Source organism: Periophthalmus magnuspinnatus, chromosome 21, assembly GCF_009829125.3.
Source record: "Periophthalmus magnuspinnatus isolate fPerMag1 chromosome 21, fPerMag1.2.pri, whole genome shotgun sequence".
Classification (NCBI taxonomy): Eukaryota; Metazoa; Chordata; class Actinopteri; order Gobiiformes; family Gobiidae; genus Periophthalmus; species Periophthalmus magnuspinnatus.
In genome coordinates this window covers 32,941,678-32,969,006 of record NC_047146.1, presented here as the reverse complement: position 1 = coordinate 32,969,006, position 27,329 = coordinate 32,941,678, and the positions used below count along the sequence as shown (strand labels likewise).

At 40.5% G+C, this 27,329-nt stretch overlaps 1 protein-coding gene across 1 annotated transcript in view; it reads right to left on the bottom strand.

Annotated features, from left to right (window-relative positions):
- LOC117389683 (contactin-associated protein-like 5) overlaps positions 1 to 27,329 on the bottom strand; it is a 90,878-nt gene that overhangs the window by 48,590 nt on the left and 14,959 nt on the right. The window contains exons 3-7 of the mRNA XM_033987395.2: positions 22,583 to 22,730; positions 16,071 to 16,274; positions 13,100 to 13,296; positions 7,434 to 7,577; positions 4,046 to 4,319 (exon numbers count right to left, since the gene is read on the bottom strand). Of these exons, the coding sequence (XP_033843286.1) occupies positions 4,046 to 4,319; positions 7,434 to 7,577; positions 13,100 to 13,296; positions 16,071 to 16,274; positions 22,583 to 22,730 (967 nt within the window). The remainder of the gene's footprint in view (positions 1 to 4,045; positions 4,320 to 7,433; positions 7,578 to 13,099; positions 13,297 to 16,070; positions 16,275 to 22,582; positions 22,731 to 27,329) is intronic.

Here is a 27,329-nt window from a genome sequence, read left to right as displayed (position 1 = left end):
TCAGGAGGGAGGCTGCTGAAGTTAACGCCTCTTCCCGCCTGTATCGCTGGTTTAGCAGGGAGCAGGCGCTTAGCAACACTGTCAATCAAACCTGTTGCTAACGCTAACAGGAGCGACCTCGGGGAAAGGAGGACCTGATTTGTCTGTTATTAATGTTCAGATCTTGATTTACAGACACAACAGTGCGCCCATGATCACTTCCTGTTTGAATGGCGGCGCTAGCAGATTAGCCACATCCATTTATATAAACTATGTGTCAAATTAAGTGCTGTTATGTTGTTTTACTCATATCAGATTTGCAGTTTATCTTTTCAAATCAAGTCTGTCGTCCAGAAGAATTAAAACATGAAATTAAACATAAACGACTCAAGGAGAATCCTGTTCATCTCCTTATTTGTTTGTAGCTTTCATAAAAACACAGAATATTTAGTTCCTTTGCAGAGACCTTCAAACACTCGTGTCATTTCCTCTGAGGTTTGGTTTGACTGACACATCGTGTGTGTATTAAGACACATCTATCACTTCTCTTAGTTTATGTTTTGTCCCTTTTAGTGTTTTCCAATTAAACCATTTATAAAACACGTCCTATTTACAGTATAGACAAGCACCACTTTGATTCAGTTGTTCTCGTTGTTCAGCTCATTAATCGCTTCGTTCGGCTGCATAAATCCCTGTTTGAATCTTGTAAATAAACACGACGGAGCCTTTCAGAACGTTCATGTTTGAATAAGGTGCAGTGTACTCCACAGACATAATTCACGTTTTACTTTCTGTGTCACGATGTGCTGTATCGTCTGATTTCCATTTGAGATGTGCGGCGCGTATCGGAGCACTTAACCTGTGGCCTGTGTGTTTTTGAAATCATAATGATGCAAACGCGTGGTTTGAATTGTTACACTTTACTTTCCCCGATGACTGTGTTACAGCTGGTGTCGTCATCACTTTGAACACAATCCTCTGGATCTAATCATCTCAAATAGAGTAATATAGTTTCTCTTACAAACACTTTAAAGTCGTCTCATTCAGCCTAAAACAATGAACTCTGGAAGCTCAATTCATCTGAGCCAAAAGGCATTTCTTTTTAATCAACGCTGACAAGTAACCTCGCAGCTATCAAGAGGACAACGGCGTGATAAAAAACCACAGCCACACTTGTGCACAGACTAAATTAGCATCTAAATGAGGCCGGGCCTCAGCTCCCAGACTCCACACCATGGACATTTTTCACCTAAAACAAAAAAAAGATTTTTCTAAAGCTCTGGGGAAACGTTGAGACTCAGTCGGTGCTGATGCCTGTCGCTTACAGCGAGCTCTTTTATCCCAGAAGGACGTCAGCGCCAAAGGCGTTTTTATATACACCCATCGACTACGGAAGCCTCTAGGGACAACTGCCAGGCGCTGTTTGGAGCCTTGTCTCCGTAAGGTCACGTTTCCCTCGCCTCTGTCCAAACTTGTCAAATCAAGACGCCTAATTTGCTTTTTTTAATCCCACAAGTCCCATACGTGAATATCCTACGAGAAAATAAATCAAACGTGTCTGCTGGTTCCAGGAAGTGTACATCAGACGAGCGCTGTCCCGTCTGGAGACGTTTAAAGACGCCCTGATCGTCTCTGTGTCTGTGAAGAGCTGATTCTGATGATGATGATGATAAACCCTCTCTCTCTTTAGACGGTACACTGTGATGTTCCACAGTGTGTTCTAGTCTCTGTGTCTTATACTTGTTCTGATGCAGCTCAACATCTTTATAAACAGATTCAAAAAGGTTCATTTCTGAGAGTGTAACTTTTAGTATCGATACGAACAATGAGGATCTTTAGTCTTGATTAGTGTCTGATTTTCAATATTTTTGTGAAATCTACTTTGGCAGAGTGAACAGAAGAATGTCCCAGTCCCACTCAAAGGTGCAGATTCAGATTCTTTTGTGAAGTGAAAAAGAGCAAAAAAATCATATCTGGATTTGTCAAAATGACCTCCAGGACTTTCTTTTATTTGACTTTAGTAGTTTTAGTTACCGGTGAATTTATTTTCTTTTTACAAAAGAAATGAGTCTGTGACAAAATGAAATCTAACCGATTAATCTAAACTATTAAAGTCTCATTTCAAACACGATATTTACAACTACATGAGTATACAGTTCACCTGTGTCAGTATGACACAGACGATAATGGTACAGTCCAAACCATAATGTATACTCTAAATGATAATGGTTTAGTCTAAACAATAACAGAAGAGTGTAAACAATAACTTTATAGTCGATTATGGTAAAATCTAAATGATAATCCATCCATAAATGATAATGGTATAGTGCAAACGATAATGGTCTAGTCTAAATGATAATGTATAGAGTAAACAATGGTATAGACGCTAACGGTATAATTTAAACAATAATGGTATAGTTGCTAATGGTAGCAGGAGCTAGATAATGTATAGTCTAAATGATAATGTTATAGTTTAAATGATAATGTATAGTCTAAATGATAATGTATAGTCTAAATGATAATGGTATAGTTTAAATGATAATGTATAGTCTAAATGATAATGTATAGTCTAAATGATAATGGTATAGTTTAAATGATAATGTATAGTCTAAATGATAATGTATAGTCTAAATGATAATGTATAGTCTAAATGATAATGGTATAGTTTAAATGATAATGTATAGTCTAAATGATAATGTATAGTCTAAATGATAATGGTATAGTTTAAATGATAATGTATAATCTAAATTATAATGTATAGTCTAAATGATAATGGTATAGTTTAAATGATAATGTAGTCTAAATGATAATGTATAGTCTAAATGATAATGTATAGTCTAAATGATAATGGTATAGTTTAAATGATAATGGTCTAGTCTAAATGATAATGTATAGAGTAAACAATGGTATAGACGCTAACGGTATAATTTAAACAATAATGGTATAGTTGCTAATGGTAGCAGGAGCTAGATAATGGTATAGTTTAAATGATAATGGTATAGTCTAAATGATAATGGCACAGTTTAAATGATAATGGTATAGAGTAAACGATAATGGATTACCAAACTAGATTTGAACCAGAAATCTCATCATTCCAGATCCTACACAGTTGAACAGAGATGTACATATATAGTACTTGTGTAATATATTGAGCCTTATGTTCTGATCATGTGAAATGCTGGATCACGATTCTCTAAACTAGTTTTGAAGTTTATGATTTTTGTTTTTGCTGAAGTTCAACTTCTGCTCATTACATCTTGAGAGCTTCACTCTGTGAGATATTACAGTTTCAGACGGAAACTGAAAATGAAGTTGTCAAATTAACAGGAAGGTTAAGCACATGGAACAGGATCTGACACGTCGTTTTGACTCATTACCTTTGACTGAGATTTGAGATGTAGGTGTCGACTTTACTCTTTAATAAAACTTTAAATATAACACATACAGTTATGCAAATGGAATCAAAATGGACGACACAGACTGTATTTATAAAAGGACATAGATAACGCGTTAGCTAAACTAGCCTCTCTCTGTAACTGCTGCTGTCAGACACGTCATTTTGGTCTTTTTAAAATTTTAACACTTTAAGACCAAAATGACAAGACGTTTCTGCTTCTCAGAACTGGAGAAGCAAAACGTCTTCACTCCTACAAAGATTTGTCCATTTTACAGTTTTAAACTTCATCTTTTGCTCGTGCAGATGTAACAGTATGAACCCATTTGAAAGCAGCTCACATTACACTTCTACAGCTGAATCATAACTGCGTCTAAACATTCACCATCAGAATTCAAGCTGAGGACGTCAAGGGATAAAACAAAACCCCAGATCTCACAACTGCAACACCTTAAAAGTCCATTTGAGGAAAGTGTTGCACTCGGGTTAACCTCACAGCTCCGTTCGCACATGACTAATGATCCGCTCAATTACAACGCATAATATAAAACCATTTATAGCCGCTAAATATTTGATGCTATCCCATTAGCCGCACTCATCGATGGAATATGTGAGCGTCCCGTTGCATTATTAAAGTCTACACGTGTCAGGGAGCAGGTGCAGTGTACTCACCACTGAACACTTCTGACTTGTGCCTGGAGGAGGTCTGCAGGGTCAGAAGGAGTCGAGACCCGCTGAGGCGTAGGTCCAGCCTCTGGAGGTCCGGACTCAGCGGCACCGACAGGAGCAGCCCGGCCTCGTTCCACGTCCTGAAGCCGAAGTGCGCGGAAAACCCCCCCGGAGGAGCCGACGCCGCGGGAGACGGGAGAGACAGGAAGCTGCTGCTGGAGCTCAGGAAGGTGCAGGCGCCAGACTGCGGCTCAGAGCACTGGAAGGTGACGTTCCCCTGAGGACGGAAAATCAAAGACGTGAGTGACAGACGCACCTGCAGGGCGTGAGTGACGGGGGCACCTGTCGGACGAGCAGGTGGAGCAGGGCGTGGGTGACGGGGCAGGTGGGGCGGGGCAGGTGGAGCAGGGCGTGGGTGACGGGGTAGGTGGGGCGGGGCAGGTGGAGCAGGGCGTGGGTGACGGGGCAGGTGGGGCGGGGCAGAACTGACATGTAAATAAAAACAGTGATCGTCAACACAAAGATCAAACACTTGTCATAATTATTTTTGTTTTTGCTTAAGTAATTTAAAGAGTTTGTCTGGTGGAGAAGGTTTCAGACATTGAAACACACACAGATACACACACACACACACACACACACAGATACACACACACAGATACACACACACACACAGATACACACACACATGCACACACCCACCCCCACCCCCACCCCCACACACAGATATACACACGCACACACACACCCCTACGCACCCCCCCCCACACACACACACCCCTTGTGTGAACAGATGGCTGTTGTGTTTTTTTTTCTGATTGTCAAATGGATCATTTTAAGATAAAATTGAAGTGGTTCTTCCAGACGAGAGCCTTAATTTTCTCTGATTTAGAGTCTCCAGGTTTAAGCAGAACCTGCAAAACCACGTTTAGCACAATGTTCTTCTGAGTGTTATTCCTGGTAGACGCGTTTTAGAATTGTTGTTCCTGGTTTAGTCCTGGTTTAGACCTGGTTTAGTCCTGGTTTAGACCTGGTTTAGTCCTGGTTTAGTCCTGGTTTAGTCCTGGTTTAGACCAAACGTCTTGTCATATTAAGTTGAATTATTTAAAGTGAGTCTCCATTCTTGACGTAGGACACACAGATTGAAGTTTTTTTCTTAAATGAGACTTAAAAATAGTGGTGGATATAGATTGTCCTGCAGAGCCTTGTCCTGCAGAGACTTGTCCCTGCAGAGACTTGTCCCTGCAGAGGGTCAGGGCCATGGAGGACATGTCTTACTGACGCTCAGACTGAACAGCGCCTCGTGTGGTCACATTTGTCCTAAACAAACGTTCTCTTTAAGGTAATAAAAGTTTCATTCAGATGTCTGTGTTTAATTTAGCGTGGAACAGAGGTGGTGTTGGGTGTATGTGCCCGAGGGTGGGGTCACCGTCCTATCACTGCTACGCCTCGGGCAGCTCTAAGCAATCACCTCCTCCACCGCACCGCCTCCTCCACCGCACCGCCTCCCTCCGCCTCAGGGAAACTGTCCCATTGAAATTCCATTACAGTCTCCATCATGGCCACCGCCCTCGCTCCACCTCCTCCTACAGCTGTCGGTAAAAGTCTTTTTAAAGCAGCAATCAGACTCAGAGAAGTGGGGAAGAAGTGGGGGTGGAGAAGAGGAGAGGTGGAGACGTGGGAGAGGTGGGAGAGAGGTGGAGAAGTGGAGAGAGGTGGAGAGGTGGAGAAGAGGAGAGATAGAGACGTGGGAGAGATGGAGAGAAGTGGGGAGAGGTAGAGAAATGGGAAGAGGTGGAGAAGTGGGGAGAGGTGGGAGAGAGGTGGGGAGAGGTGGAGAGAAGTGGGGAGAGGTGGAGAGAAGTGGGGAGAGGTGGAGAGAAGTGGGGAGAGGTGGAGAGAAGTGGGGAGAGGTGGAGAGAAGTGGGGAGAGGTGGAGAGGTGAAACTTTTGTCCAGTGACAGACTTGAATTTTCCTTTTGTTATCATTTTATGTATTTTTTCAGGTTTATCAGGGAGATGACGCTTAGCAACACTGTCAATCAAACCTGTTGCTAACGCTAACAGGAGCGACGTCGGGGAAAGAAGGACCTGATTTGTCTGTTATTAATGTTCAGATCTTGATTTACAGACACAATAGTGAAATAAAAACCCCAGGATCATGTAGAGGGTTAATACGAACATTTAAGACCAGAATGAACGTGGCGGCTAGCAGGTTAGCTACGTCCATTTATATAAACAGTGTATGCTAGCAGGTTAGCGACGTCCTTTTATATAAACAGTCTATGCTAGCAGGTTAGCTAAGTCCATTTATATAAACAGTCTATGCTAGCAGGTTAGCGACGTCCTTTTATATAAACAGTGTGTGGTTCAGACAGTTGAGGCGGCGCAGGATTAAATGCTCGTATAATGTGCAGCTTTAGTGGTTTTACTGCTGCACTCAGCGTCATCGAGACGCCAAAGAACACGATGCATTTACTCTGCAATCAGCTCCGAGGTCGTCAATAATATAATGTACATTTATAATAACTACCTTCATAAAACTACCAATAATATAATAACTATAATAAATATAAAAACAGTGGACACACACTCTACATCTGAGCCTCTGCTGCTCCATGGTCCTGTGTTTGTGACTTCAGGGACCGACCTCCTGATGGTCCAGAGTCAGGACTAAACCTGGAGAATCAGTGTTTCAGTTTTCTGCAGCTAAAACCTGGAACAGTCGTCCTGAAGATGTGAGACAGACTCTACTTTGACAATGTTTAAATCCAGGCTCAGTTCTGTTCAGCTGTGCAGACGACTGAAAGGTTTTTATTCTGCCTCTTCTGTTTTAATGTTACTTTTATAATGATTACTTGTGATTATTTGTATTTTGATTTGTGTGATTTTAATGTCTTTCTTATTCTGTAAAGCTCTTTGAATTACCTCGTGCTGTACAGATAAACTTGCCTTTGCCTTTTCCTGAAACTGAAACTCTACGGATACAGACCACAGATACAATCTGACTTCTGCAGCATAAAGTTATCCTCAAATGTAATGCATCCTGACCTCCGACTCGTGTGTCTTTTTCAAATCTCAAAATCAATTTCTATAGAAGACATAAAAGATCAAATACCCGCGACGCTTTAACCTTTAGCTCCGTATAAGGGACACGGTGCTGCAGTAAAACAAGTGTTTATTTATAGAACCTGCAGTCGTGCCAGTGTGTGCACGCTTTTCACAAATCTAGAACAAAACGATATCTGCAGGTCTCTTCATTAAACTTGGAGGACGCTCACAAAAGGAAACTCGTCGAAACGTTTGAGGTGAAATGGAGCGAGCGGCGGCGGCGGCGTTCCCAAAGTGCCCACGCGGTGATATGTAACCCGCTCCAGATGTTATCACTCACCACACTGTGTATCTGCGGCTTGCGTCTCTTGGCCAGATCGATGATATTGATCCCGTTGTAGTACAGGTTCTCCATGCAGCCGTGGAAGTTCTTTCGGAGGAATGTACCAGGTTTACCGGGCAGAGGAATACCGCCGAAACTCAGCTGAAAGGACAGAAACATGGAGAGAAAACGAGTCAGACTAGAGTGAGAGAAACGGTTAAAGAGCAGATGACGTTTGGTGAATGGATGAAGGTCGTACACTGGCCCCTGGTTCATCTCAGGGGTCACGTTCTAAAAATAACCCACATCAACATTTTCTCACATTTCTCTCTCGTTTAAACTCTCTCAAAGTCCAAACCTTCGTAGGCGTCTTTGTCGGTGCAGAACGTTTCATCGACATTGTGGGTTTTGTCGGGGAGAAAACAAATTGCAAACGTACAGCACTTCAGAGTCACACTGAGATCCAACGTTTATGTAAATTTGTCTGAACACATTCTGTACTGGACAGGAGACACGGCACGGAGGAGACTGATGGACAATGGTCTACAGTCCAACAGCCAATCAGGACGCACGACACAATGGTCTACAGTCCAACAGCCAATCAGGACGCACGACACAATGGTCTACAGTCCAACAGCCAATCAGGACGCACGACACAATGGTCTACAGTCCAACAGCCAATCAGGACGCACGACACAATGGTCTACAGTCCAACAGCCAATCAGGACGCACGACACAATGGTCTACAGTCCAACAGCCAATCAGGACGCACGACACAATGGTCTACAGTCCAACAGCCAATCAGGACGCACGACACAATGCACGATCATACACTGTAAAAAGAAATGTTTTTTTAAATCTGCGAAACAGCGAAACCAACAACAGAACACAGCACACATCCACACACACTTTTGCACACAGACACTGGGGGCGAGGGGGGTTAAGTGTCTTGCCCAAGGACACAACAACCGCCTTCATCTGTGGGAATCACACCGTCAGTAAATCTGTTCATGTGGGATTCAAACCCCCAACCTTCATTTTCACCTTCACAGAATAACGTTTGTGCCGTTCACTCTTAGATGTGTCGTGTTTACATTAGTGAGGAAAGATGTTTTATTAAAATCTTAATATAATTGTGTTAACGATGTTTTAATTAAATGAGCTCTGACCTTCACTTTAACACTTTAATGATGAGTTTATTACTGTGTTCAAATTCAGAAGCTTTAAAAAAGGTCACACATTTTTACTTTTCACATGAACAAACTTTTTACATAAACCAACTTTTGTAAAATGTTGTTTTTTGTGGGACTGTCCCTTCAGCAGAATTGTACCATAACTGTTAAATGTCACTTTAAAAATGAACTGACTGGATTATTCCGGCTTGGATCAGGGAAATATTCTCCAGTGGTTTGTGATCGTTAAGAAATTATGATGTAACAGTGAGAAAAAAACCAAGACGAGAGTGAAACGGTTTGAACATGTGGATGATACAGAATGAAATAAAAACTAAAACATTTATCACTGTCCTAAAAAGGTAAAAAAACAAAAAACCAAAGCATCAAATAATCGTCTCCTAATTTAGTAATGAAATGATTATTATCGATTATTATCTGGTCGATCCACAAACTCCAAACCACATCAGCTCTAAGACGAGGTTTGAAATAAAAACATACAGAAACAGGAAACATGTTAAATGTGTTTGTGATAATAATTAAAGTCACTCCATCAGGACGAGCATCATCTGTTCAGCCTCATCTCACCAACTAATATAATAAGAGACATGGAGTTGGTGGAGATGGAGGAGACGATGAAGGAGGTGCAGAGGGAGAGGAGCAAAACAAGTAACACAATGAACGTGTCAGTCACCTCCAGTCTCTCTCTCTAAAACCTTCAAATCAGGAGAGAAATCTAGAGGTAATAATGGACTCAGACCTGAACTTTAACAGACACATCAAATCAATAACATCTGCAGCTTTTTAACATCTAAAAAACATGTCAAGAATCAAAGGTAAACTGTCAAATCCAGACTCAGAGAGACTTATCCTGCATTTGTGTCCAGTAGATTAGACGACTGTAACGTCCTGATCACTGGACTCTCCAAACGAGACTTAAGACAGAACAGAACATCCAGAACATCCAGAACATCCAGAACATCCAGAACATCCAGAACATCCAGAACATCCAGAACACTGCTGCTCAGGTCAGGGTTTAGTCCTGGTTTAGACCTGGTCTAGTCCTGGTTTAGTCCTAGTTTAGACCCGGTTTAGTCCTGGTTTAGTCCTGGTTTAGTCCTGGTTTAGTCCCCGGTTTAGTCCCCGGTTTAGTCCTGGTTTAGTCCTGGTTTAGTCCTGGTTTAGTCCTGGTTTAGTCCTGGTTTAGTCCCCGGTTTAGTCCCCGGTTTAGTCCCCGGTTTAGTCCTGGTTTAGTCCTGGTTTAGTCCTGGTTTAGTCCTGGTTTAGTCCTGGTTTAGTCCTGGTTTAATCCTGGTTTAGTTCAGTTTAAACCTTCTCTCTTCCTGTAGATGTGACTCAGGCCTCGACTTTGACTCTGTTTAAATCCAGACTCTTCTGTTTCTCTGCTGTGACTCAGGGGTTTATTCTGCACTTTTCTGTTTTAATGTTACTTTTATGATGATTATTTATGTTTTAACTTGTTATATTGTGTTTTTAAAGTCTTTCGTCTCACATCTTTAACTGTTATTCTGTAAAACATTGTACACAAAGTTTTTTCTACTGTTTTATTCACCACTGTAATAAACAGAAGAGTGGAGCCTTCACTTTAGACACCGACGCTGAGAAAACTCACAGCAGGAGGTGAGTTTAAACGCCTCACAGAATTAAAATATGAACGTTACAGCACATCCTTGTATTTAGCTCAGCGGGGCTCAGCTCCACAGACCTGATATGTGTTTAGATGTGAATACAAACAGACACACACCGACACACACACAGACACACACAGACACACACAGACACACACACAGACACACCCCGACACACACACGCACACACTCACACACACTCTCACCACACACTGTAAATATCAGTGGGCATAGCTAATGTGCTAGCCGCCGCATCAACTCTGGCTCCAATTCACTTTACATATAAAGACTCTGTCCTCTCTCTGTCTCTGCTGCTTCAGACTCATGTTGGTCTTAAATGTTCGTATTAACCCTCTACATGATCCTGGGGTTGTTTTTGTTTTTTTGTTTTTTTTTTTTAATTTTGAGTTTATTTTATTTTATTTTATTTTTTTCTTGTTATTTTGAGTTTATTTCTTTATTTTATTTTATTATAGGTCCCTAGTGTGTGCTCTCACACCTATTAGCATACTGCTATTAGCATTAGTCATACAATTTATATTTACTTTAGTTAGTTATTTGAGATATATTCACTTTAATTATTTGAGTTAAATTTACTTTAGTTATACAAGTTATATATACTTTACTTGTAAGAGTTATATTTATTTGAGTTATTAGAGATATATTTACTTTAGTTATATGAGTTATGTTTACTTTATTTGTACAAGTTACATTTATTTTAGTTCTGCAAGTTATATTTAATTCATTTATTCGAGTTATATTTAATTCATTTATTCGAGTTATATTTAATTCAGTTATTCGAGTTATATTTAATTCATTTATTCGAGTTATATTTAATTCAGTTATTCGAGTTATATTTAATTCATTTATTCGAGTTATATTTAATTCATTTATTCGAGTTATATTTAATTCATTTATTCGAGTTATATTTAATTCATTTATTGGAGTTATATTTAATTCATTTATTCGAGTTATATTTAATTCATTTATTCGAGTTATATTTAATTTATTAGAGTTATATTTAATTCAGTTACATGATCAGCTTCAACATTTGTGAATTTACTTTTTGGATATTTGACGATAAAGTAAGAACTGTGTTTGTGACCCCTGACCCCGTCTGGACTATGACATCATCACATGAAACAATAACAGACGTCATCTGGAAGCCCGATTTGAGGAAGGTTTAGACGCTCTGGGATAAGATAAATATGAAATGCATAAGCCATAAAGCTCCACAGTAACATCAAATCAAATAAACTAATAATTAAAACTCCTCAGATGTTTATGGTCCAAAGTAACTGAACATGACACATGATCCACACACTGAAGAGCAAACATCATCATTTCTATATTTGTCTTTGTATTTTTTATAAACATTCTTCTTTAATGTTGAGTGTTTTCCGTGGGTTGTGTGTCGCTCTGTGGACTCTGTGGTGTCACTTCTCCTCTAAGTGCTTTTCTCTGGACGATCATCTCAGCGGGCCTAATTGACCGGCGTTGGTTCCGTTCGCGCCTCCTGGTTCTCCTGGAGCGTGAGGTCTGAGGTTGAACGCTCTGCTGAGGGCTGCTGAAGACTCTTCTCCGGTACAGGATGGTTTGTTCTTGGCAGTGGGCCGGTCCTTGGAGACTTCAGAAATAACTTGACTTGAAGGTTCAGGCTGCTCTTTGTTCTGTGGTAAAAGGGTCTCTTCTCCTGAACTGGAACATTAATTGCTACACGCGCTTCTTTAAACAGCTTTTGTGGGTCAGACGTCAAGGTGATGTAAGTCTGCTCTGATGCATTTACCACAGGGGAAAGAGTCCGGGGCTGATACCAGTGATGCATCGTACTACAGTGGGACCGAATAAGAGCATTTATTTGGATTAGATATCAGGTATTGAGGTATCGGTTCAGTCGATATCCCATTTTAGTCTGAAAATGTATGTAAAAACACGATTTAAAGGACAACGTGTGCCCCAAAACACCTCATAATATTAAACTTGTATTTGTTTAAAGCTGTTCTGAAGCTACAAAACACATCTGGGTCATTTTTTACCTCATAAATACTACGCTGTGCTCTGGTATCTGCACGGAACTGAACATCTCTGCTTAATACTGCAAGTAAACACAAACAATAAAGTAAAAAGACTCTGAAATATAACTGTGGACTGCAGCTGTGAATACTGCTACTGTAAAACACTTTGAATGACTTTGTACTGTAAAAATAAACCTGCCTTGCCTTTTTACTACGACACAAAACAATGATCCTGATTATACTTGTACTTGTACTTGTATTATACTATAAACATAAGGCTCAGCAAAGTCACACATTATCACTCTGGACCTTTACATTATCTCCAGACACCGTGTGAATCAGAATAAAATGTAAAAACAGTGAACTACCTCAGGATGTTTGGCCCGTTTGAGTCGTTCTTATTTAAACACTTCCACATCTTCATCTTGTGGAGTGTGACAGTAACGACAGAACTAACGGTTTATTGGGGCATTTAAGAAGAAGAAAAGGACCATTTCTACGACTCTCACACCATCCCATAAGAGTAAAAGATGTACTGAGGAAATACTAAGACTCTGCCGTTTAATGTTAAGGTTAAAGGTGCACTGTGTCACTTTCCATCACTTGCTCGTCTCCATGGAGATGTTATTTCTTTGCCTAATGTGTTACTGATCTCTATGGAAAAGGTCACATTTTATTTGAACGACCAAACCTTCAGGTCAGTGGACAGAACGCCCACTGAGCTCCTGTCACATGACCTGGTGGAGCGGTCAGACCGTCTGACCCACGGGTTGACGGTGCGATTCCTTAAGCAACGCACTTAACCCCTCGTCCCAGCGTCTGTGGGGTAAAAGCGTCACTGTCCTCACCTCATAGTCCACCTCCAGTGACTGGCCGTCCCCCCTGGTGGTGAAGTGGTGCGTGTGCGCGTCCACGCTGAGGTTGACCTGTTTGTTGAAGCGCTCGATCAGGACGCCGTGCCAGTGCTGGTCGTCCAGGAGACTGCCCACCGTCACGGCAACAAGTCTGTTCACGCCGGACCTCTGTCTGCCGCCACCGCTGTCATCTGGACACAAACACAAAGACCGCTCTGACACCTCGAAATGACCGAGAACGAGCGAGTCAGGGCCTGGACAGAGCGAGGCAGCGGCTGACAGACGACCACCCAGACGACCACACAGAGGACCACCCAGACGACCACCCAGACGACCACACAGATGTCCACACAGAGGACCACACAGACGACCACACAGATGACCACCCAGAGGGCCACACAGACGACCACCCAGACGACCACACAGATGTCCACCCAGACGACCACCCAGACGACCACACAGATGACCACCCAGACGACCACACAGATGACCAGACAGATAACCACACAGTTGACCACACAAAGGACCACGCAGCCGGCCACGCAGATGGCCACGCAGACGACCACGCAGACAACCACACGAATGACCACACAGACGACCACGCAAACAACCACGCAGAAGACCACGCAGATGACCACACAGACGACCACACGAATGACAACGCAGATGACCACACAGAGGACCACACGAACAACCACACGAACGACCACACAGACGACCACGCAAACAACCACGCAGAAGACCACGCAGATGACCACACAGACGACCAGACAGATGTCCACACAGAGGACCACACAGACGACCACACGAATGACAACGCAGATGACCACACAGACAACCACACAGATGTCCACACAGATGACCACGCAGACGACCAGGCAGATGACCAGACAGACGACCACAGATGTCCACACAGATGTCCACACAGAGGACCACACGAACAACCACACGAACGACCACACAGACGACCACGCAGACGAACACACAGACGACCACACAGACTACCATGCCTATGACCACTCAGACGACCAGCCAGAGTCGATGGAGCAGGAAGTGCGCCCATGATCACTTCCTGTTCGTAGCGTAGCATCTAGCAGGTTAGCCATGTCCGTTTATATAAACAGTCTGTGTTGAAAGTGTAGGACTGCAGGTGTAGAGCAGGTGTCAGGATCACTACAGTTTTATTTTGTGACGACAGCATCAATAATTCCACAGAAATCCATATTTAAAGTTTGAAATAAGTTTGTAGAATATATTTCAAAGCCTTTTTGTGCTAATGCTATCGCTGTGGTAGGATCACTATTGTCAAAATGTAAATATTACCCAAACTCATGTATATTTGTAAAATATCCCCCTGGCGCCACCTGTTGGAATGTTACTAAAATGTCAGTGTTAATCAGGAAATTTATTTGGAGTAAGAAATGTTCCAGAATGTGTGTATCTTTATGTCCCGTTTGATGCAGGGGGTGTGAAGTGTCCCAGTCTTTAATGACAACAAACATTTATGTCTGTGTCCCTCATTTGTCCAAGTCTGATCCAGAGGAAAAGACAAAAGTTGAATCTGTAACTGGACAAAACGTTGTAGGAGTGAAACTGTAGGAGTGGCTGCTCTTCCAAACGTCTTCACTCCTATAAGACACTTCTTCAGTTGTGGTCAGATTCCTACTGGACACTGCCTTATATCTGTCTGAAGGAGGCGCTAACGACTCTGAAACTGTAAACAGCTTCTCTTTACAGTTTCAGACTTAATGGGCCGACACCCTCGCTCTGTTCTTCTCTTTCTTTCCTTAGTTTGATGCAACTTTTGTTAGGAAAGACAACCCTTCCTTAAACAGGAATAGAGGCCTGAGACATCATCTATAACTCCATCCTCAGACCCAAAGCAAACAAGGGAAACAAAGAGAACAATAGAGTGAGCCAGTAGGTCCATTAAGTTGTTTACAGTTTCAGTGTAGTTAGCTTCAGACAGATATAAGGCAGTGTCCAGCAGAAATCTGACCACAACTGAAGAAGAGTCTTGGACGAGCAGCAAACGTCTTCAGTCCTACAGCCATTTGTCCAGTGACAGATTTAACTTTGGCTTTTACTAACGAACAATTAAGTTTTATTTCTCCTCCCAGAAAAATCCCTCCTGAATCAGTTTATATATGTACTTAATTTATAAATGTTTTCTGCAAAACCAAAGCAGTTTAAGGCTGATCCTGATCATCTTAGAGTTAAAATCAGGATTCATGAACTTTGATCATGTCATTTCAGTTTTGTCATATTTATTTGGAGAAACACACGATTCAAATGAGGACGGACACAGGACTGCAGCTTTGGGCCAAAAAGGCTCTTGAAAAAGTAGATGATCTTTTTGCTGAGGAACAATGATCTTTTGAGGAGTTAATTACAAAATTTGACACACTAAAGTTTTCTTTCTTCAAAGCAAAATCAATGTTTTTAAATTCCAAGTCTTACTCCGCTCGAGGAGTTCATTACCACACAAAGACCTGATTTCATCGTTCTATAATGGGATTATCGCCGGCTCCTCAGAAACATCATTCTCCAAACTTCAATCACTGAAGTTGGACTTGAACAAAGAAAACTCAAGTCCCTAAAACAATCGTCTGACGTTAGCTTAAAGCTAATTCAATATAATTGGATAATGCAAACAGCCATGACTCGTGTGGAGCTGAGTAAATATAAAACAGAATCCCTCAGACATGTTTTAACTGCAGACGAGCCTCAGGGACTTTTATTACACACGAGAACGAAAAATAATAAAAGACCAGACAGAAGGGGCTGATTTTTTTGGCTAAAAAGTTCCATGGTGGGGCTTTTGAGATAAAACGACGTGTAAAATGCCAATTTAACCACACTCTGATTAATCCTATATCCAAAAAAACAGCCCAAACCTGCTTCTGTCCATAAAACCCGACAGTCACACACACTCCCTGCAGTCCCTGAGTGAAGCAGGGGGTACCTAAGCTGAGGTAGAGGTCCAGTCGTCCGCGGTGCAGCTCCAGAGTGATGTAATCCCCCCTCTGACCCTCCCCGTGCAGCAGGACGCCCTCGGACCGCTGGCTCTTGAAGCGCAGAGAGATCACGTCTTTCACTGTCGACATGGACTTCTGGTTAAACCGATACAGCAGCGAGCTCCTTCCATCAAAGTCGGCCACGAACGACTCTGGAACGAACAGGAACCAACAGGAAAAAATCAATCCCAGACCAACGGCATCCAGGGAGTCAGCACTTTGAAACATAATGGACGATTACAAGGCACGTAGAACGATAAAGAGTCTGCAGAGCAACGGGAGATAAAAGTACAAAAACACTGCATGTTTATTTATGTCTGATTAGTTTTACTACAGAAGTCACACAAATATAAAGACTGGACCTGCAGAACATGGACCTGCAGAACATGGACCTGAAGAACATGGACCTGCAGAACATGGACCTGCAGAACATGGACCTGCAGAACATGGACCTGCAGAACATGGACCTGCAGGACATGGACCTGCAGGACATGGACCTGAAGAACATGGACCTGAAGAACATGGACCTGCAGAACATGGAGCTGCAGGACTGATGCTTTAACTAAAACATTTTTCTGTTGCCTTTCAGACATTTTGCATTGAAATGGCAACATGTTTTTGCCAAAGCTGTGGGCAGAAAGATCTGGAACCAACAATGTGAACGTGTGTGTGTGCGACACAGTGTGTGCGACACAGTGTGTGTGCGACACAGTGTGTGTGACACAGTGTGTGCGCGACACAGTGTGTGTGACACAGTGTGTGTGTGTGACACAGTGACAGGACAAAGCACAAGACACATTAAGTCTGGACATTTACGCCAGGAAATCTGGGTCTGGGGCCAATAATGAAATGTGTAGCACAGATTAGCACAGACGCTAAAGGAGAGCCTCCTCTGCTCATGTGAGAAAGGCTTCACACATGCTAATATACAGATGTGCTAGTATACACACATGCTAATATGCACACATGCTAATATACAGATGTGCTAATATACAGACATGCTAATATACACACATGCTAATATACAGATGTGCTAATATACGGACGTGCTAATATACAGATGTGCTAATATACAGACATGCTAATATACACACATGCTAATATACAGATGTGCTAATATACAGACATGCTAATATACACACATGCTAATATACAGATGTGCTAATATACAGACATGCTAATATACACACATGCTAATATACAGATGTGCTAATATACGGACGTGCTAATATACAGATGTGCTAATATACGGACGTGCTAATATACAGATGTGCTAATATACGGACATGCTAATATACACACATGCTAATATACAGATGTGCTAATATACAGACATGCTAATATACACACATGCTAATATACAGATGTGCTAATATACGGACGTGCTAATATACAGATGTGCTAATATACACACATGTGCTAATATACAGACGTGCTAATATAGACGTGCTAATACACAGACGTTATATTTACTGTGTGATTTGAAAAGCAGCTAAATCAGTGAATAATTATGACAGAATAAAGCAGAGAGCTGCAGGAACAAGACTCGTAATGAAAACTGTGATTTGTTGGATTATTGAGTCTTTGACATGGACGATCAGATCAATAGTTTAATCTGTGACAAATATCTACTTTCACATTTTAAAACCGTGTGACTTTCGCTCCAAACAGCTTCACTACAGTTACTGCGACAGAGGCTTTTTCCAACTAAAATATGAGACACATTTGTTCCTCCATTTCCACCGTGTTAATGTAACGTCTGTGTTCATGTTTCAGCTGAACGTCTGTGTGAAACGTGTCCTTCAGGTTTGTCCCAGACCAGGGGACGGCTCTCTGTGTAACGCCTCAGACACAAGGAGGACGTGCCGATATTGAACATTTTGATGAATCAGATCAGCTTCCAACGTATCAATTCAGCAGATATCACATTTAGTTTTATAAACTGGTGCAATAAGACGATTTACTGGACAATGACCCAAAACGTGTCATATTAAAGTTGTATTTTTACAAATCTGACCTGTTACAAACACGTCTGGATCATTTTTAGCTCCATTAAACACGACTGTGACTCATGGAACACAGATATAAATAAATAAATAAATAAATAGACTGATAATGTAAACATGTTTAAAATCGTTCTCTTCAGACCCTTTTTCCTGCTGTTTGTTCTTTCTGTTCCATAAATCACACTCATATCATTTTTATAAGAATTTTTGGCAAACGGCTGATTGTTTTGGAAATTCTTTTGTCTGGAATCTGATTTTCCATTCAACAAACAAACAACAACAAAGAAAAAAAGCCCATTTAATGTGCCCTGAGCTGCAGGAGGAGCTGCAGGAGGAGCTGCAGGAGGAGCTGTGGAGGAGCTGCAGGAGGAGCTGCAGGAGGATCCGTCTCTCTCCTCCTGTTAATCTGGTCACACTGGACTCAGACCTGTTCTCCAGCACAACCAGGAGAGCCTTGTGTTTACTAATGTGTTTGTGCGTCTCACAGCAGCTCGCCGTGCGTCACAACTAAAACACACCGGACCTACAACACACCGCCGCCATTACAGCCCCTGTCCACCATCTCCATGTTTAACTGTGACACGCCCACTGTGACACGCCCACTGTGACACGCCCACTGTGACACGCCCACTGTGACACGCCCACTGTGACACCTCCACTGTGACACGCCCACTGTGACATATTCATTTCTTTCTCCAGTTTTATTTTCTTAATCGTGACACTATACACCGCATGGACCCAACAGTGCCTCCTTCTGCACACCTCCTTCTGCACACCTCCTCCTGCACACCTCCTCTAGGTGGACAGGTTTGTCTCTTTTGTGTCTCAGGTGAAGTCTTTTGTGTGCATTTATTCTTCTGTTTTAACTTTGTGAATGAGAACCATATAGACTCATTCAGTCTGACTTTTATTGCAGCGTGTCTCAGATCATTTACACTCGTCTGTCCAACGTGTTAAACTTCCACAAAAACCTGCTGTGCGTCTGTAAATCTTCTGTGTGAGATGTTAATCTGAAGTGCGTCTGTCCCATGTGAGGCATTAGCATGTATGCTAACGCTCTGTAAACTGTGATCCAGGCTCTAAAGAAATGATACAGATCCTCTTCCTTCAGAGAGCTGAGTTTTTTGAAAAACACTGTTCTTCTTCAGCCATAGTTTTTTTTTTTTTTCATTTCTTTGCAGTTTTATGCGTGAGCTCGATTACAAGAGCATAATCCAATCATAAATCATAAAACCAAAGGTAAATGTTGGGGTTTTTATTTCACCTGTGTCTGTAAATCAAGATCTGAACATTAATAAAAGACAAATCAGGTCCTTCTTTCTCAGCTAACTTTAGCAGCAGGTTTGATTGACAGCGTCGCTAAGCGCCCGCTCCCTGTTAAACCAGTGGTTGTGGGCGGGAAGAGGCATTACCTTCAACAGCCTCACTTCTGATTGGCTCTATGACTTCTGATTGGTTGCTATGATACTCACGGTCGAAATTCCTAATATGTAAGTCAGCTTCAAAATGGCCGCTATAACTGCTAGCTTAATGCTATGGGTGATGTCACACTCACTTAATCCACTTCTTTACACAGTCTATAATGTGGAAATAAAAACATCTGCTCCAGCTCAGCGCCGTGAGACAGAGAAGGTGTGTGAGAAAGAGACAGTGTGTGAGACAGAGACATGTGTGTGTGTGAGACAGAGACGGTGTGTGGACTCTCCCCTCCACCCCCTCCACGAGGTGCTGGCCAATCTGAAGAGCTCGTTCAGCCACAGACTGTTACTGCCACGCTGCTCCACTGAGAGACACAGGAAATCTTTCCTGCCTGTCACCATCAAACTGTTAAACTCCGTTCTCTAACCAAACACTTCAATACTCCAATATTCCACTTTGTACATAGATGTAAATAGTGTGTGATTTTGTGAGATGATCTATTTATTTATTTTGTTTAACACTGACACTTTATTCTTATTGCATGACACTTATTCTTATTGCACAATTTTATTCTTATTTAAATGACTTTTTATTCTTATTCTTAAATTCTATCCTGTGGTTGTGGCATTTGTTAACTAAGAGAATTTCCCTTCGGGGATCAATAAAAGTGATTCTGATTCTGATTCTGATTCTGAGACAGACAGTGTGTGTGAGACAGAGATGGTGTGTGTGAGACAGAGACTGTGTGTGAGACAGACAGGGCTCATAAACAGTCTCTCTCCACGGGGCATTTGTGATGGTCTTACAGCTCATTACTCGAGGCTTCAGTTTGTGTTTTACAGTGTGAGAGCTGCTCACTCCCCACATTAAATGTATTTATCCACGATTGTTCTTAAACGCGTCGCTCGCGTCACATGACTCTTGTCATGTTAAACACAGACTGTCTCCGTCTCACACACACATCGTCTCTGTCTCACACACACTGTCTATTGTTGTTTTTCTGTATGTTCTGTTGTTCCGGGTGTTTTTTTGTTCTGTTGTTCCGTGTGTTCTGTTGTTTCAGGTGAGCTTCAGACACATCCACAGGTGAGTCTCTAATAAACTCAGGTGGTGTCAATAAACCAATCAGAAGCTTCTAAACACATGACATCATCTGGGTTTCACTAAATCATTTAAAATCATGTTAATCTTATTGTATTAAAAGAAAAAAAATCTAAAAAATCATTTTGTGACATTTAACAAATAGAAATAATTTTGTTAATTCTAATTGACCCAAAACAGGAAAAGTTTAGTCTGATTTCATGTCAGACAGAGAGAAAAAAAAGTGAATCTGTCTTTGTATATAGTGTGTGTGTATGTGTGTGTGTGGGTGGGGGTGTGGGTGTGTGTGTGTGTGTGTGTGTAACCATCTGGTTTCATCTGAATATTTTAAAGTGAAAATACTTTTTTTTTTTAAAGCCACACACAGAAGTTCCATCTTATAGCGACATAAACTGTAGACTTTTTCATGCACAGGTCCGTTGACAGAAATGTGGGGGTCTCGGGGCCTTGTATGGGGCCCCTTCAAATCTAAAGAGGATCAGACTCTGGTCCTCCCTGGGGCCCGGGACAACAGCTCCTCTGTCCAGACTGACCAGTGGATTTATACAAAACCAGTGATCTGTTCCAGTTTTATTTTAAGAAATGTCCGTTAGTCCCAATGTCTGACCCGTCAACAGTGAAAATGGACAGAACTTTCATTTGTTGAGCCAAAATACAGAAAAACAAGCTGTAAAATGACCAGAGCATAAACAAACGTCCTCAATGGAACTGACCGGACACGATCGACTCATCAGTTTATGAGAACAGGATGTTTTTGGGCTCAGTGTTTATCGTGTTATTTTTTCTGTGACATGTGTTTATTTTGTGTTTATTTCATCAGATTTAAGATGTAAAAGTTTAAATAAATAACTTCTGTGACTCTAACTAACGACTGAAGTGTTTCATTCTGCAGTTTGTTTATCGCAGCTCATGATTTTGAACAATATTGTAGATTTATAATAGTTTTTGTGGCATTATTATTGTTTATCGTCTGTTTTTACTTCAGCGATATATTAAAGTTCAGAGTGTGTTATCGAGGTCGAGTTCAGACTGAAGTGTCAAGATTAAACTGAATCACAACAAGATCAGAGAATCAGTCATGAACGGACCCAGAGCATAATTATATTCTTAATTAACTCATTTCACAGTTTGATTATTTCCAAACGCTCCAGTTCAACTGTGTCTCTGTTTCTGGACCACACCTGGACGACTGAAGGACACACCACAGACTGAAAGAAGTGACCGAGCGAGGACAGAAGGACCTGATCTGTTATTTATGTTCATATTTACATTTACAGACACAATAGTGAAATAAAACCCCAGGATCATGTAGAGGGTTAATACGAACATTAAAAACTCAAAAAAAAAAAAAAAAAACCCCACAAAAAAACAAAAAAACAAAAAAACAAAAAACAAAAAAAGAACTCCTCAAAATAAAAATAAATAAATAAATGAAATCAAAATAACTAAAAAAAAACAAACCTCAAAATAACGGAAAAAACACAAAAAAAATCTATATAACAAATAATAAATAACTGAACTCAAAATAATAAAAGAAAAACTTAAAATAAGAAAAAAAACCCAAAATAACTCAAAATAACTGGAAAAAAAATCAAAATAAGAAAATAATGTATTCAAAATTACCTAAAAAAAACAAACTACTCTCAAAATAACAAAAAAAAAAAAAACAACAACTCAAAAAGAAATTTAAAAAAAGAAATAAAACATGTCTGATTTGTCTGTTATTAATGTTCATATCATAATAGTGAAATAAAAACCCCAGGATCATGTAGAGGGTTAATACGAACATTTAAGACCAGAATGAGTCTGAAGCAGCAGAGACAGAGAGAGGACAGAGAGAGGACAGAGAGAGTGACCTGGAGCCATGTCCATTTACATAAAGAGTCTCTGGATCACACCTGGACTGACACACAGACACACAGAGTGATACTCACTGTAGGTGCAGCCGTACACCTCCACCCTCAGCCCCATCCAGCCGCTCGGGTTCCAGGTGAAAGGAACGAAACGCAGAAATCGAGTTTTTATGGAGTGGCTCAGCTTGTTCACCACCACGGCCTCGGAGTTCACGTTCCCCGAGAATCTCTGGAGGAGAGACACACACACACACACATGGTAATGGCACTATTAAGCTAATGCAGGCTAATGTGATGTAGCTCGTGATGTAGCAGGACACCACCCATCATCAGGTGTCTGGACAATTCACATCTATATTTTCTCCCAAGACCAGGGCAGTGCTCCAAATATAAGAGGTGAGAATACACTAAATCTATAAAATACACTAGAGAATACACAAAATCTATAAAATACACTAGAGAATACACTAAATCCATAAAATACACCAGAGAATACACTAAATCTATAAAATACACCAGAGAATACACTAAATCTATAAAATACACTAGAGAATACACTAAATCCATAAAATACACCAGAGAATACACTAAATCTATAAAATACACCAGAGAATACACTAAATCTATAAAATACACCAGAGAATACACTAAATCCATAAAATACACCAGAGAATACACTAAATCTATAAAATACACTACAGAATACACTAAATCTATAAAATACACTAGAGAATACACTAAATCTATAAAATACACCAGAGAATACACTAAATCCATAAAATACACTACAGAATACACTAAATCTATAAAATACACTACAGAATACACTAAATCCATAAAATACACTACAGAATACACTAAATCCATAAAATACACTACAGAATACACTAAATCCATAAAATACACTAGAGAATACACTAAATCTATAAAATACACTAGAGAATACACTAAATCTATAAAATACACTAGAGAATACACTAAATCTATAAAATACACTAGAGAATACACTAAATCTATAAAATACACTAGAGAATACACTAAATCTATAAAATACACCAGAGAATACACTAAATCTATAAAATACACCAGAGAATACACTAAATCTATAAAATACACCAGAGAATACACTAAATCTATAAAATACACCAGAGAATACACTAAATCTATAAAATACACCAGAGAATACACTAAATCCATAAAATACACTAGAGAATACACTAAATCTATAAAATACACTAGAGAATACACTAAATCTATAAAATACACCAGAGAATACACTAAATCTATAAAATACACCAGAGAATACACTAAATCTATAAAATACACCAGAGAATACACTAAATCTATAAAATACACCAGAGAATACACTAAATCTATAAAATACACCAGAGAATACACTAAATCTATAAAATACACTAGAGAATACACTAAATCTATAAAATACACCAGAGAATACACTAAATCTATAAAATACACCAGAGAATACACTAAATCTATAAAATACACTACAGAATACACTAAATCTATAAAATACACCAGAGAATACACTAAATCTATAAAATACACTACAGAATACACTAAATCCATAAAATACACTAGAGAATACACTAAATCTATAAAATACACCAGAGAATACACTAAATCTATAAAATACACTAGAGAATACACTAAATCTATAAAATACACCAGAGAATACACTAAATCTATAAAATACACCAGAGAATACACTAAATCTATAAAATACACCAGAGAATACACTAAATCTATAAAATACACTACAGAATACACTAAATCTATAAAATACACCAGAGAATACACTAAATCTATAAAATACACTACAGAATACACTAAATCCATAAAATACACTAGAGAATACACTAAATCTATAAAATACACCAGAGAATACACTAAATCTATAAAATACACTAGAGAATACACTAAATCTATAAAATACACCAGAGAATACACTAAATCTATAAAATACACCAGAGAATACACTAAATCTATAAAATACACCAGAGAATACACTAAATCTATAAAATACACCAGAGAATACACTAAATCCTGGAAACACACATAAGACGCCGTAATGTGCTGACGACACAAACCCACGGGCGCTTCTCTGCTCTTTAACATAATGTTGGTTTAACATGAGAAGAACGGCATGAGCAGGCAGACTGAGGAAATGTACAGTGTGAGGTGGACAAACGCGGCGTTGAGCAGGTTCAGGAGCGAGACGTCACAGAATAAAGACACGTCACGTCAATAAATGAGTGACGAGGGGCCGGAGGCGTGGCCTGAAGAGGCGTCACAAGACCAGAGATTCAGCCCTGAGGAAAGACACACGCCCAGAGGACACAAAAGAAAAGAAGTCTGTAAAATATGTGGCCTTTAGGAAGTTCTTTTTTACAAATAATAGTATATTTATTATTTTTTCTGTAAAATATGTGGTCTCTTTGAAGTTCTTTTTAAAAATATTATATTATTATTTTTTAAAGAACAGAACACAAGAGCAGCAGAACACAAAAAGCCGGTCTGTCGTGACATATTTTGAAGTAAATATAGACGATAAACGATAGAGCTGAAACTCATTTCTGCCACTGACACATCCGACTAAAACTCTTCTTACAATGTTTAAAAACAGAAACGGCAGAAATGAAACACGATAATGTGTCTGAAATGAGTCAGAAGTGATTCAACCCTCCACAGATCGAAAATAATCACAGGAAAAATAACTAAAACTCTCAGAGGTGGAACGAAACGAAGACAAAGGAGTAACTCAAGTAAACATTTTAGTATCTGTACTTGAGTACATCTGAGAGCAGTATTTGTACTTTGCACAGAAAAGTAAAAGTACTTTTCATATGATTTGAGGAGTTATTTTTACCACGTTTGTGACTAAAGTTTTCAAATTGAAGCTTCGACTTTGAGCAAAATGAAAATAAAAACACGAAAATCACAAGAAAAACTAAGACATGGATTCATATTGTTTCTGTGACCTCATTTTAAATCAATATCACCACATTTACGCCTTTACTTTTTACTATTAAAGTACATTTTTTAACAGGTACTTAAATACTTTTACTTAAGTCAATTTTTTTTACTTGAGTTACTTTTTACTTAAGTAACAAAATGGAGAACCACAGCAATTTTTAGAGACCTGGACTTTGTACTAGGACCATTATTGATATTATTCTTATTTATTTAATGTTTTTATTTATGCATTGTACTGGAACATTGTTTTGCAAATAGGTAAATAAAAGAAAAAAATAAAAATAAAACAAAAAACATATAGCCAAAGAGAACCACACAGCAATTTTTAGAGACCTGGACTCCATTTTTGAATCATTTTGAGGGACGACAAACACAATGAAGGGAACATGGACTGATTTTACCTGTACATGATTCATTTATTTATTGTTTACTTATTTATGTATTTATTTTCAGTGCTGTATATTTCGTCCCTGCTTTTCTTCCTTTTTTGTTTATTTGTAAAACCACCAGCAGAATGAGGACTGGTGCTAATAAAACGTCCCCTGGATAATGTTCCGTGTGTCACATGTCGAAGGAGAGTTGAGTCGTGATCGTGACTCAGACCGAATCAAACCCCTGACCATAACCTGCAGAATAAACCCCCCAGAGCTCGGACATGAACCGGGGCCTCGTTTTACTTCATTTCTGTCTCCGGTTCATAGTTTCTAATCAAACACGCTCGATTTGAAAAACAGACGCCATTCCACGGAGCCAGCGTTCAGATTTGGAGATGTGTTGGACTTCCAGGTCGACAAAACACATTTTTTTGGCCACCGGCTTCACGAGCTGCGGCGCTGCCAAAAGTCCAGGATGTTTGTAGAGCGTCCAAATATGGATCAGCTCTAATCCGCTTTAATGTCTCTGGAATAACACTCTGAAAGGTGTTTGAAACGTGGAACGAAAAGCAGAAGAGACGAGCACGTAGAGCACAGGGACATTATCACAACAGGAAGACTCTGTTTTAGACGAGTTTGACCCGAGCGCCACCTCGGACGGGAAACGATAAAGATAATAACGGAAAAAGAATCAATCTGCGGCAAAGCGTCCTCTCAGAGTCCAACTGAAACGTGCAAATTTACATCTTTAACCCAGAAACCTGCAAATGTTCTGTGGACCATAGACTCTACACTGGTCCAACAGCCAATCAGGACGCACGACACAACGGTCTACAGTCCAACGGCCAATCAGGACGCACGACACCATGGTCTACAGTCCAACGGCCAATCAGGACACACGACACAATGGTCTACAGTCCAACAGCCAATCAGGACGCACGACACAATGGTCTACAGTCCAACAGCCAATCAGGACGCACGACACAATGGTCTACAGTCCAACAGCCAATCAGGACGCACGACACCATGGTCTACAGTCCAACGGCCAATCAGGACGCACGACACAATGGTCTACAGTCCAACGGCCAATCAGGACGCACGACACAATGGTCTACAGTCCAACAGCCAATCAGGACGCACGACACAATGGTCTACAGTCCAACAGCCAATCAGGACGCATGACACAATGGTCTACAGTCCAACAGCCAATCAGGACGCACGACACAATGGTCTACAGTCCAACAGCCAATCAGGACGCACGACACAATGGTCTACAGTCCAACAGCCAATCAGGACGCACGACACAATGGTCTACAGTCCAACAGCCAATCAGGACGCACGACACAATGGTCTACAGTCCAACAGCCAATCAGGACGCACGACACAATGGTCTACAGTCCAACGGCCAATCAGGACGCACGACACAATGGTCTACAGTCCAACGGCCAATCAGGACGCAC